The sequence below is a fragment of the Hylobates moloch genome, unplaced genomic scaffold (genome assembly GCF_009828535.3).
Source record: "Hylobates moloch isolate HMO894 unplaced genomic scaffold, HMol_V3 SCAFFOLD_21, whole genome shotgun sequence".
NCBI lineage: Eukaryota > Metazoa > Chordata > Mammalia > Primates > Hylobatidae > Hylobates > Hylobates moloch.
Genome location: NW_026652296.1, coordinates 28,792,530 through 28,805,822, shown reverse-complemented (window position 1 = coordinate 28,805,822; position 13,293 = coordinate 28,792,530). Strand labels below are relative to the sequence as shown.

General features: G+C 49.2%; 1 protein-coding gene across 4 annotated transcripts in view; it reads left to right on the top strand.

The window, feature by feature from the left end:
• Nucleotides 1-13,293, top strand: part of TTLL9 (tubulin tyrosine ligase like 9) — a 75,286-nt gene that overhangs the window by 38,761 nt on the left and 23,232 nt on the right. For all 4 annotated transcript variants that reach the window (XM_058432954.1, XM_058432953.1, XM_058432952.1 and 1 more), the window contains exons 5-6: nt 627-812; nt 11,589-11,657. In XM_058432954.1, coding sequence (XP_058288937.1) covers nt 627-812; nt 11,589-11,657 — 255 coding nt within the window. The remainder of the gene's footprint in view (nt 1-626; nt 813-11,588; nt 11,658-13,293) is intronic.

Sequence of the window (13,293 nt, the reverse complement as noted above, 5' to 3'; positions counted from 1 at the left end):
AGCTTAAGTGGTTGAAAGCATGAATTTTTTTTTTTTTTTTTGGAGACAGAGTCTTGCTCTTGTCCCTCAGGCTGGAGTGCAATGGCACAATCTCGGCTCATCACAACCTCTGCCTCCTGGGTTCAAGCGATTCTTCTGCCTCAGCCTCCCCAGTAGCTGAGTAGCTGAGATTACAGGTGCTCACCACCACACCCGGCTAATTTTTGTATTTTTGTTAGAGACAGGGTTTCATCATGTTGGCCAGGATGGTCTCGAACTTCTGACCTTGTGATCCACCCGCCTCGGCCTCCCAAAGTGCTGGGATTACAGGCGTGAGCCACTGCGCCCGGCCAAAAGCATGAATTTTGGAGTCAAGACAGGCCCTGGTCAAATCCTGGGGCAGTGCAGCACCTTCGTTGGATAGTTCTGAGCAATTGACTTAATCTTTCTAAGTCCCAGTTTCCTCATCTGTGAAGCAGGGATAATTCTTGACTAGCAAGCTCTTTCTGGGTCAGAGTTACTCTTACTGTTGCTATTTTGTGGGCCAAAGCATGGAGGCTGCAGGGTGGCTGGTGGATGTGTGGGGCTGGGAGGGGAGTGGGGCTGTGAGCAGGAGCTAATGGCCGCCTGTCCTTCCCACCACCCAGCTGACCCGGAAGAACTACATGGTGAAGAACCTGAAGCGGTTCCGGAAGCAGCTGGAGCGTGAGGCAGGAAAGCTGGAGGCAGCCAAGTGTGACTTCTTCCCCAAAACCTTTGAGATGCCTTGCGAGTACCACCTGTTTGTGGAGGAGTTTCGCAAAAACCCAGGAATCACCTGGATCATGAAGCCTGTGAGTGCCCAGTGCCAGGGGCTGGGTGGGAGGGAATGAGTCCCAGGGGCCAGGGCAGGGATCAGGTGCAGACACTGCCTGGGAATTCAGCCTTAGATGCAGTCTGCCTTCCCGAAGGGCCTGCTTTAGCTCCTCTTCTCTGCAGTGTGTGGACCCAGCAGCTATGACTGCCGGCATACAGTAGGTGCTCAATGAGTGTTTATTGAATGCACAAGTGATGTTTAGGATGCCAGGGCAGGGAATTTGGAACCTGTCTTCCTGACATGCCAAGTGCTTTACCTGTGTTACCCCAATCCTCATAGTGACCCTCGGGGGAGGGATCAACAGCCCCATTTTAGCAATGAAGAACTTGAGGCTTGCTTATTCAAGCATTCCACAAATACTTACTGAGCATGTACCATGTGCCAGGCACAGACCTAGGTGCTGAAGACACAGCCCTCAGCAAGTCAGCCTGGGTCTGTGCCCTTTTTGCAGGCAGACAATAAGCAAACAAAGGAGACCTATGCAGTTGGAATTGTGCTGTTATTAAGGAGAATGGTGTCGGGAGAGGGATCCACAGGAGGCTCTTCCTGGCTGGGCAGGCTTCTCTGAAGAAGTGGGAGATTGGACTCTGAGGCCTACCCCCTTGTTCAAATACTACTGATACACTTACTAGCTGTGTGGCCTCAGGCAGCTTACGCACCTTCTCTGTGCTCCAGTTTTCCCATCTGCAAAGTGGGATTACTATAATACCTATCACCTAGTGTTAGGGAACTAAATGAGTTAACACAGGTAAAGCACATAGTAAGTACTCAATAAATGGGAATTGTTATAATAATCAGGATTAGTATTGAGCTGCAACCCGAAGGATGCATACAAGGCTGCCTGGAAAAAAGTAGAGATAAGGAAGAGCATCCTAGGCTGAGGGAACTGCATGTGCAAAGGCTTGGAGGAGGCAGCCTATTGGGGCTCAAAAATCTGAGTGGGGCCGAGCATGGTGGCTCATGCTTATAATCCCAGCACTTTTGAGAGGCCGAGGCAGGTGGATCACCTGAGGTCAGGAGTTCGAGACCAGCCTGGCCAACATGGTGAAACCCCATCTTTACTAAAAATACAAAAATTAGCTGGGCGTGGTGGTGGGTGCCTGTAATCCCAGCTCCTTGGGAGGCAGAGGCAGGAGAATTGCTTGAATCTGGGAGGTGGAGGTTGCAGTGAGCCGAGATTGCCCCACTGCACTCCAGCCTGGGCGACAGAGCAAGACTCCATCTCAAAAAAAAAAAAAAAAGAAAAAGAAACTGAAGAAAGGTGAGGGCAACGGCCCACCTACCAATCACTCAGCCCTTTCTGGTGCCACAACTGTCACTCACCACAAAGCCACATGCCACTGTACCCTTGAATGGCATCATCAAAGCCGTCTTCTGTTTTCCAGGCCTGGGAATGTTCCAGGCCCCCGGGAGGGAGTGGGAGGGCGGAGGGAGCAGCCCTTTCCTGTGGAGCTGAAGACTGGTGTCTGGTGTTGGCTGATGCAGATTTAGCCAATAACACAGGTGCTTGGAGGGGGAACTGACATGGGGCTGACAAAAACAATGGATGCTCCCAATGGGCACGAAGCCAGGGTGTACCCAGGCCTCCCAGGTTCTTCCCCTGGCCCATCCTGCCTCTCTGGTGTCCAGGGAAGGCGCAGTGAGGAAGGCCGTGGCTGGAGCAGTAGGGATTAGGCTGATGAGCATGGAGTGCTGTGACCTACCAGGGCGGATTCCAGCTCCCAGCATTATCCTCTCAGACAAATGGTAATTTGTGCTAATTGGGAACAGCACTTGCATATTAAATTGATTCCATTCCCAGCCCACAGCCTTTGTTAGCAGCAGACACAACGGCATCTACAGCTGTAATTAAGAGGAGGCATCTTGGCTCTGTGTGTCTGTGCGTCTGTGTCCTCTCTCCCAAATTGCGAGGCACCCTGTCTCAGGGGTGGAGAGTGGGTGCTTCTGTGCTTCTAGTCATTTCTGGTGCGGGTTCTAATTCTGTGTCCACTGCTTACAAGCTGTATGACCCTGAGCAGGTCACTCGACCCCCTTAAGTCCCTCTGGGCTCATTTCTTCATCTGTGAAATGGAATTAATGAGTGTGTCTACCTTACAGGGTTGTGAGAGAATACAGTGAAGTTACACACATTCGACACATGAATTTACAAATTATATCAAGGGCTTGGCATTAGGTGCCTGATAATTGACCATTTTCATTGTTATTTCCAAGAGTCCAGGAAACACCATCCCTTTGCTCTGTCCCTGGGAAAGCACTAGATCAGTGTTTCTCAAACCCTACAGTGCCCGTGCAGCATCCAGGGACCTGGTGCAATGCAGAGCCTGATTCACAGGTCTGGGTGGGGCCTGGGAACCTGCATTTCTACCAGCTCCCAGGACATGCCAGTGCTGCTGGTCTGTGCATACACTTTGAGTATCGAGATTGTGGAGCAGCGGTTCTCAAACTTGAGGGTGCAGCAGAATCTCCTGAAGAGCTTGTTCAAGCATCCCGCCCACCCCAGAGTATCTGATTCAGTCAGCCTGGTGGGGGCCTGAGAATTTGCATTTCTAGCAAGTTCCCAGGTATAGCAGTCAGGGTTCTCCAGAGAAAGGAAAGCATTAGAGTGTGTGTGTGTGTGTGTGTTTAAGGAATTGGCTCATACAATATTGTGGGGGTTGGCAAGTCTGAAATCTGCAGGGCAGGCCAGCAGGATGGAACTTCAGGCAGGATTTCTATGTTACAGTTTTGAGGCAGAATTGCTTCTTTTTCAGGAAAACTCAGTTTTTACTCTTAAGCCCTCAACTGATTAAATGAAGCCCCGCCCCATGCTATCAAGGGTGATAACTTAAAATTAATGATTGCAGGCCAGGTGAGTCTCTCATGCCTGTAATCTCAGCACTTTGGGAGGCCAAGGTGGGAGGATCGCTTGATCCCAGGAGCTTGAGACCAGCCTGGGCAACATAGCAAGACTTAGTCTCTGCAAAAAATACAAAAATATTAGCTGAGTGTGGTGGCATGTGCCTGTACTGCCAGCTACTTTGGGGGCTGAGATGGGAGGACTGCTTGGGCCTAGGAGGTTGAGGCTGCAGTGAGCCGAGATCATTCTACTGTACTCCAGCCTGGGTGACAGAGTGAGACCCTATCTAAAAAAAAAATTAATAATTGTAGATGTTAATCACGTCTACAGAATACCTTCAGAGAAACATCTAGACTAGTATTTGACCAAGCAACTGGGCACCATAGCCTAATCAAGTTGACACATAAAATTAACCATCACGCCAGGTTCTGAGGGTGTTACTGGTCTGAGTACCACAGTTTCTGAGAACCACTGGGTTTGAGTATTAATTCCCGGATGTTATTTGGATTCCTTTCAGGAGGAGAGAGTGTTAAAAACAGAACATTGCCCTAAATTTGGAGAATCGAGGGAGAAGAGTCCCCTGAATCCCTCCACTCTTCCCACAAGGCCTGTCTTTGTGACATGGTTGATCTTTGCCCACCCACAGGCAAAAGTTTTTGCATAGTTGGTGTGGCCTAGCCAGTTACAGGGCAGCCCTCGGGCATCTCCTCTGCATTGTTTTCCTGGTGTCTGCCGAGCCTTCATCTTCCTCATCAGTGGCAGCAGAGCAGCCCAGGACTCAGAAGGGAGCAGGCAGCATCATCCCCTCTACACCACCCTGTGGGGACCCTCTTCCCACCAGGCCAGAGCCCCAGCCCATCTTGGAGCTTTTAGGGGAATATAAGAACAGGCTCTTGGGTCTGGCATTTAAAAGTCCAGTGTAAACATTGCATCGCTCTTAACTTTCTTCCTATGGAGGCATTCTCCCCTGCCAGCAGTTCAGGCTGTCAGGGTTGGTGGGGAGGTGGGCAGGACACTGACACAGGTCATGGGACCACTGTGGCTCCAGCCCGCCTCGTGGTGCGGGGAGGCGACCGCTTGGCTGTCAGGGACAGGGCCTGTCAGTCTCTCTGTGTGCCCCCCAAGCTGCTTAGGGACAGGGCCTATCTATCTGCTCACCCTGTGTCCACCAAGCTGGTCTAACACTTCACACACGGCAGCACGCATTCTTGGCAACCAGGGGGCTGTTCTCAGCCTTGGGGGCCTATTTCCAAACTGCAAGCCAGGAAGAGCCACATTTTAACATTCCATCACAGTAGTTTACCCCAACCAGAGCTTCTCAGAATTTTTCACTGAAACTCTAAGAGTCGGGGTGCTTTGCTCAGTAAATAATAGAAAATCCAAATAACAGTAGCTTAAACAAGAGGGTAAGACTTCTGTACTGTTTTTATGCCATGGGCCTCTTTGACATCTGGTGAAATGTGTGGAACCTATCACATAATAGTGGTATTTTTTTAACCACTTCATTGAAACGTAATTGGCATACAAAAAGCTGTGCGTATTTAATGTAGACAGCTTAATGAGTTTGGAGATAAGTATGTACCCATGAAAGAATTGTGGTTTTAAAAACATAAAATACAGTACATTCCATTATAAAAGAAGGCAACTATACTGAAAACCCATTATCAAACTGTGTTAGTCTGGGTTCCCCAAGGAACGGATGCTAAGACAAAAGTAAACAGTTTGGCTGGTGAGAAAAAATGGGGAGGGAGCTAGCAGGTGAGGCTGGGAGAGAAGTCAGGCCTCCAAGGAAGCAAAGAAAGAAGAGAGGGAGGGAGGGAGGGAGGAAGGTTGGAAGTTTCTATTGCTGAGCAGCCTTTGGAAAGTTCATCAAGGCCCCTGGGAGGCCTCAGCCAAAGTTGGCTGTCAGGAGTCCCCTGTCTCTCAGGAATGGCCGGTCTTCATATCCCCTGGGGCTCAGGCACTGACTGGGGGCAGCCCTAGCAAGACACCCTGGCAAACACAGCTAGACCTCAACTGGAAGCCACTGGCACTCTCAGTCAGTTACTCTGTTGGAGTCCTGCAAGGTGCATTGTCATGGCCACCACACAAGCTATTACAAAATTATTTGTGCTATAGAAATACGTGTGCTTTTCATTAACAATTAAAGAGGATCTAACAGCAGGCCCCACAGCTACCATAATTTCAAAGTCAGGAGGAGCATAAACAATATTTTGAGATATCTGCAACAATTGTAATGTGATGTCGAAATCACTGTGATCTCTTTTGATGGCAAAGTCATGGGCATGGCTAACACTCCTATGATTTGTTGCATTCCTAATAGAAAGAAACGTGAAAATTGGCTGGGCGCGGTGGCGCACGCCTGTAATCCCAGCACTTTGGGAGGCTGAGGCGGGCAGATCACGAGGTCAGGAGATCGAGACCGTCCTAGCTGACACGGTGAAACCCTGTCTCTACTAAAAATACAAAAAGTTGGCCGGGCATGGTGGCAGTCACCTGTAGTCCCAGCTACTTGGGAGGCTGAGGCAGGAGAATGATGTGAACCCGGGAGGCCAAACTTGCAGTGAGCCAAGATCCCACCACTGCACTCCAGCCTGAGTGACAAAGCGAGACTCCGTCTCAAAAAAAAAGAAAAGAAATGTGAAAATCTGGTTAGGGGTTAGTGAAAATAAAGATGAAAAAAAATTTTTTTTCATTTAAGTTTACAGACGCTAGGGAATTTTTTTAACGAAGAAAAGCTGACTCCAGGGATGGTTTATTGGGTGGCTTAACAGCCCCACCAATTCCCAGCCCAGCAGGCTGGCCGCTTCTCCTGGTTCCCTCTTCACACCTCCCCTGCCTTGGGAATAAAGGAATGCCCTGGCCTCATGTCCTTTTTGAAGAAGACACATTTTTCCCAGAAGTCCCTGCAGCAGGCTTCCCCTAGCATCCTGCTGGCCCCTGCCTGAACCAATCACATGGCAATCACCATGAGGGCTCAGACCGCCCCAGAGGGCAGGGCCACCGGGAGGAGTTGATCCAAATGGGTTCTTTTGGCAGAGGAGAGGAGGGCATGGCTGCATGGGAGACCACTGGCTGTATTCCACACCTGATGAATGCTGCGTGAGGAATGCAGCACCCAGCAACAGGGTACGGGGTGACAAGGGGACAAGGACTTTGGGTGGCTACAGCTGGCACAAAAAGTTATGGCTCATTCTGATAACCCATTCAAATAGTGTTTTCCAATAAAAAATATATCTTTTTATAAAAAGCATAATATGGCTGGGCACCGTGGCTCATGCCTGTAATCCCAGCACTTTGGGATGCTGAGGCGGGTGGATCACATGAGGCCATGAGTTCGAGACCAGCCTGGGCAACATGAAGAAACCCCGTCTCTACAAAAAATATAAACATTAGCCAGGTGTGGTGGTTCCCACCTGCAGTCCCAGCTACTCAGGAGGCTGAGGTGGGAGGAGTGCTTGAGCCCGGAAGGCAGAGGTTGTGGTGGGCTGAGATGGCACCACTGCACTCCAGCCTGGGTGACAAAGCAAGACCCTGTCTCAAAGAAAAAAGCATAATATTAAAATATTTCTCTCCCAAACCACCAAGTAATAGAGCTGCCCCCAGAAGTAGCAGGGTTTTATCATGTGATTCTGTGTATCCCCGGCACTGTTCAAGAGGTATATGAGCCCCAGGTTTGTGTAGCACAGATTTAACTATCTCAGATTTGTCACCTGTTAGCTGGGTGACCTTGAGCAATGTGTTTGCTCTCTGTTCACTGGTTCTCTCGGCTGCAAAATGGGGATAACATTAACGTTTATGTCAAAGGGTGTGTGTGTTTTTTCAAGCTTTAATGAGGTAACGTGTATAAATCATGGCGTCTGGCACAGAGTAAACACCTGGTAAGTATTAGCTGCTGGTATTGCCGTTGTTATGAACGTATTCCGGTTATCTATTTCAGAGTAGCAAACCACTCCCAAACATAGTGACTTGGAACAACAATCATGCCTTATTTAATTCATGAGCCCCCAGCTTGGGCAGCGCTTGACAAGGAAGGCTCATCTATGCTCTAGCATCCACTGAGGGCTGGAGGATCCCCTTCCTAGCTGGCTCACTGGCTGGGCTAGCAAGTAGGTGCCGGCTGTTGGCTGGGAATTCAGCCAGGCTTGAGGGCTGGAAGACTCAGTTGCCTTCCAGGTGGGCCTCTCCCTGTGACCTGGGCTTCCTCACGGGATGGCTGCTGGGTTCTGAGGGCGAACATCCTCAAAGAGAGAGCCAGGCGGAAGCTATATTGCCTTTTATGACCTGGCATTGGAATTCACAAATCACTTCTGCCATAGGCAATTAGTAGAGACGCTTCCAGATTCAAGGGAGGGGACATTGACTTTACCTCTTTACAGGGTTCTGGAGAATATATGGGACTGGAAATATTGTCATGATTGTTTTTGGAAACTTCCATCTGCTGGAGCTAGGTATTAGGTGATTTCCATCTCACCAACCCCGATGTAACACCATGCAGGCGGTTCATCTTTCATTCTTTGGGGCTAGTCCCCTAGGAAGGCACCTCCTGGAACAGTCGTGTCAAGTTACTGACAATGGCCTGAACAATAAAGGCATTTTGTTGTCTCACAGAACAAGAAGGCTGAGGGTAGGCAGATCCAGGTTTGGGGATGTGCTCGATGATGCCACTAGAGGCCCAGGCTCCTTCTCTCCATCCACCCTGCATCCTGTGTGCTGGCTTTTTGTCATCAGACTTGTCACCTCAAGGATGTGACATGGCTGCTGCTGTCACAGGCATCATCTCCACAGACTGTGGCATTCAAAGAAGGAAGGAAGGAGGCCAGGACATTTCTTCCTGATCCCCTTTCTCCCCAGCTCCTTCTCTAATATTTTTAACAAGGAGAAACATCTTTCCTGGAATCTCTGAGCAAATGTCTCCTTAGGTCTGATTGGCCAAAACTGGTCATGTGGTTTCCACCAACTGCAAGAAAAGCTGGGAAAACCTACATCTGGCCTTTCCAGCCTCCCTCATGAGAGGTGGGCTTTGCTAGCAAGGAAGAAGAGGAAGGAAAGTGGCCATAGGGAAGGCAGCCAATAGGGTTGGGGATAGGGGTTCCTAGATCAAAGCATATAAACCTCAAAAGATACCTTTTAATTGAAACTTAATAAAATATAGAAAAGTAGCCAAATTATAGGGGCACAGTATGAATTTTCACAAAGTGGATCCACTCAAATAACCAGCACCCAGGTCATAAACAGAGCGTTCCCGACCCCTCAGCAGCCCTCTCAGGCCCCCTTCCACTCACTCACAACCCCCCAAGGCACTAAACAGCATAGGTTTGCTTTGTCTGCTTTTGGACTTTATATAATTGGAATCTTATAGGGTGACTACCTTGTGTCTGGTTTCTCTCCCTTGGCATGTTTTGCAGTTCATTCTGCTGATGTGGGTAATTGTACATTATTAACTGTCATTGTTGTATACTATTCCATTGATTAAGTATTCATCCATTGGGGAGTCTCAGGGTGGAGCTATTATGATAGTGCTGCTGTGGGTGTCTGGGGCCGTGTCCATGGTGACATGTGCAGACATTTCTGTCATGTGGGTCCCTAGGAGAGGAATTGCTGGGACATAGGATAGAGGATGCCTATGTTCAGCTTTAGCAGATGCTGCCAGTTTCCAAACAACGTACTCTCGCACCAGCAGTGTGTGCAAGTTCCAGTTTCTCCACATCCTCAACAATAGTTGGTATTGTCTGTCTTTAATTTAACCATTCTCAGGTAGTATGTAGTAGTATCATATTGTGATTTTCATTAGTGTAAGAATTAAAGAAAAAGGAGAGAAACACAAAAGGTGGCTCGCCAGTCAAGACAGGTTTATTTTAGAGAAAACAAACCTGAGAGGAGCCTTTTGGCTGAGTTAGGTCAGAGCCACACTCTCTTACATACTAAGAGTTTTTAAGGATTCAGGGTGGGAGAATTTATCAGAGGCTTGGACTGCTTCTGTGTCTCTTTGTTGTGCTTATCTGGGAGGGAGAATTGTGTGTCTATTCCCATGCATCTTTCTGCAGCTGCAGGCATATCCCCTGATTTGCTTTTAGCTTTCCTATCTTAGTGCACCTGAAGGGAAAGGAATGTGCTTATTAAGATCCATTGTTTTACTGGGGCCCATTGTATGAGGGTGAAGTTTGGCAGTTACCCAAGAGACTTCCCCCCACCTCCCTCTGTGCCCGAGCTCTTATCTGTGTTTTACTGTCTGCTCTTTCTGTCTGCTTGTAGTTAGAAGAGAAGTGATTTCCATGAGGCTAGAAAGAGAGCTGGAACTTAAAGTGGCCACATTTGTCCAAGATGACGAGATGACGGTGCTCTTGTTCTGTCAATTAGCACTTCTCTGTTGGTGAACCCTCTGATGAAGTTGAGTGCCTGTTCTTTTCTTTCTTTTTTTTTTTTTTAAAGACGGGTCTCACACTATTGCCCAGGCTGTGCAGTGGTGCAATCCCTGCCCACTGCAGCCCTGATCTCCTGGGCTCAAGTCATCCTTCCACCTCTGCCTCCCAAATAGCTGGTACTACAGGGGTGCACTCTCATACCCAGCTAATTTTTAAAGCTATTTTTAGTAGCGATGAGGTCTCAAGGTCTTACTGCGTTGCCTAGGCTTGTCTCGAACTCCTGAGCTTAAATAATCCTCCTACTTCGGCCTTCCAGAGTGCTGGGATTACAGATGTGAGTCACTGTGCCCAACCTATTGTATGTTTACACTGGTAATCTTCTTTCATAAAATGCCTGTTCAAGTCTTTTGCAAGGCCGTGAACTGTTGGAAGCTCCTGATGCACACTGATTAGTTGCTTTCTAAAATTGCTGTGCACATTTGGCTGCCCCTGAGCCACCACCAGTGCTCCATAGAGTTTTTGGCACCCAGTCTTCTGGGCACACACAACCCTGAACCAGGGTGCACAGCATGGCAGGTGGAGCAGGGGCCCTTTGTGCAGTAGACAACCTGTACAACCACACCTGACAGCCCTGCATGCCCCTATCTTGTACAGAGAGCCTCGAGTGGGCCAGGTGGGCCATGCTCAGAGGAGAACAGAAGGAAATGAGAGTTTGCAGTTATGCTGGAGGTAGGATGACTTGGGGGATCTGCTTAGTGGTTGCAAATACCTAAAGGACTCCTCTGGCACCCAGGAATCAGCTTTGTTCTAGGAGGTCCTAGAAGCCAAAGCCAGACTGGCCAGTTTTAGCTCAACACAGGTTAGGCTGTGAATGTTCCATGAGGTCTGGGTTATTCCTTAATGCTCGACATACAGTATGCACTTCATATATACCTTTTGGATGACTACTTAACAAGGCTATCCTGTAACAAAATGGGCTGTGTTTGGCATGGGTGGGGGGAGGTAATGAGCTGCTAGGCACCGTGAGTGTGCAAGGCCAGGTAGGAGGACTGTTGTCCTTCTACAATGGTAGAAGGGGAGTAATGCCTTTGTTGAGGACCACTCCATATGAGATCAAAGATTCTCTCAGCCCCTAGACTCTGTGGAGCTATGAATTATCCATGCTGGGGTTCAGTAAAGGCTGGCTGATTTCAGTATTAGCCGAAGCAAACCCTAATTAGGAAGGCAAATTGATTTCCAAAAAAAGATTTGGATGATATGTTCCCAGGACTGTTAGAAATGGCTTTTTAATTGTCTGTTCTTTTGCATTATTCATGCAAATGTACATCTTTGTGAGCTAAGTCAGTCTCCGTCTTCCCTTCCCTTCCCTCTCTCCCTCTGCCAGGGTTAGCACCTTCTCTGTTCCAGCCCCTTCAGCTAGCCTTCCTCTGGGGAGAGCTGGGGGCTCATAAGGAAAAAGAGACAGATATGCTGGCGAGAGCCCCCAGCCACAGGGGCCAACAAGGAACCACGCAGAGCTAAGAGCTGGCTTTCTGCCCCCGTCCCATCCCAGGTAGCCCGGTCGCAGGGGAAAGGCATCTTCCTCTTCCGCAGGCTGAAGGACATCATGGACTGGAGGAAGGTGAGCCTGCCTCTTCCCCCTTCCTCCCTGAACCCTCCTCTGACCTTGCCAGCAGGAGGGGCCACTCCTTCCTGCCATCAAAGCTCAGAGGGCTGGTGGAGAAACTCTGCCCACAGGTCTGCCCATTGGAGCAGGGTCTCCAGAGCCAGATTGTCCAGGTTCAAATCCTGACTTTGCCACTCAATCACTCAATAGCTGTGTGCCCTTGGGCAAGTTACTTCATCTGTCAGTGCCCCAGTAAATGGGGATGGTAATTGTACCTGCTGAGGATGCAGTGAGCTAATAAGCAAACACACACACACACACATTCACACACACACCCACACACCCAGTACAGTGCCTGGCACTCAGCGCTCGATGCACATTCTTTATCTGGGCCTCCTGCTCATGTGGCTGGGGAGAGTTTGGCTGATTCTTCCTCAGGGCCTAGACTGAGCCTCGGGGGCAGCTCCCTCCCAACCCCAATCCATTCTTGTCCCAAGACACAGTACAGTAGAAATCCTGGTTCAAATCCTGCCTCTCCCACTCAGCAGCTGTGTGATCTTGGGAAAATGACCGAAGCCCTCTAAACCTGAGCGGTGACGATGGTGCAGGGTGGGTGGGAGGAGCAGGATGGCTAAAATCCTATAGGACCAGCCCCTGCTGTACCAGGAGGCGCACAGCAGTGCTCAATGTCTTGACTCCTCCCATGAAACTGTCAGGGCACTGCAGGGAAGAGCTAAGCAGCCTGGAGGCCCAGCCTGCCTGGAGCACTGTCAGTCCCTCTGGCAGCCACGTGAGTGGAGGTAGGGCTGGGCCCGGGTCCCAGGAAGGCAAGACCTGGCTGCTTCTGTCTTGACACAGCTGAATGGGGAACAATGGTGGGTGAAGCAGGTCTACCCTGAGAGCCAGTGCTGCCTGCCATTATTGGGGCTGTTGTGTCACCCCATCAAGTGTGTGACCCTTGTCTTTGAGTGAAGGGGACAATAGGTGGGAGAGGCGTTTGCAGCCTGCGAGGTGCTGTGCAGATGCATGAGAGCATTGCTGTCTTCCAGAGCTGGGCTGGCAGGTAGAGAAGAAGGAGCAATGTCCTCGGGGGCACTGTCCAACAGAACTTCCTAGAGGGATGAAAATGGTGGATATCTGTGCTCTCCAATGCGGTGACCACTAGCCACATGCAGGATGTTGAGCACTTGCCACGTGGCTGGTGTGACTGAGGACTGGATTTATAATTTCATATCCTTTTTAAAAATTGTGGGCTGGTAACAGACACATGAAAAAATGCTCATCATCACTGGCCATCAGAGAAATGCAAATCAAAACCACAATGAGATACCATCTCACACCAGTTAGAATGGCGATCATTAAAAAGTCAGGAAACAGCAGGTGCTGGAGAGGATGTGGAGAAATAGGAACGCTTTTACACTGTTGGTGGGACTGTAAACTAGTTCAACCATTGTGGAAGACATTGTGGTGATTCCTGAAGGATCTAGAACTAGAAATACCATTTGACCCAGCCATCCCATTACTGGATATATACCCAAAGGATTATAAATCATGCTGCTATAAAGACACATGCACACGTATGTTTATTGAGGCACTATTCACAATAGCAAAGACATGGAACCAACCCAAATGCCCATCAATGATAGACTGG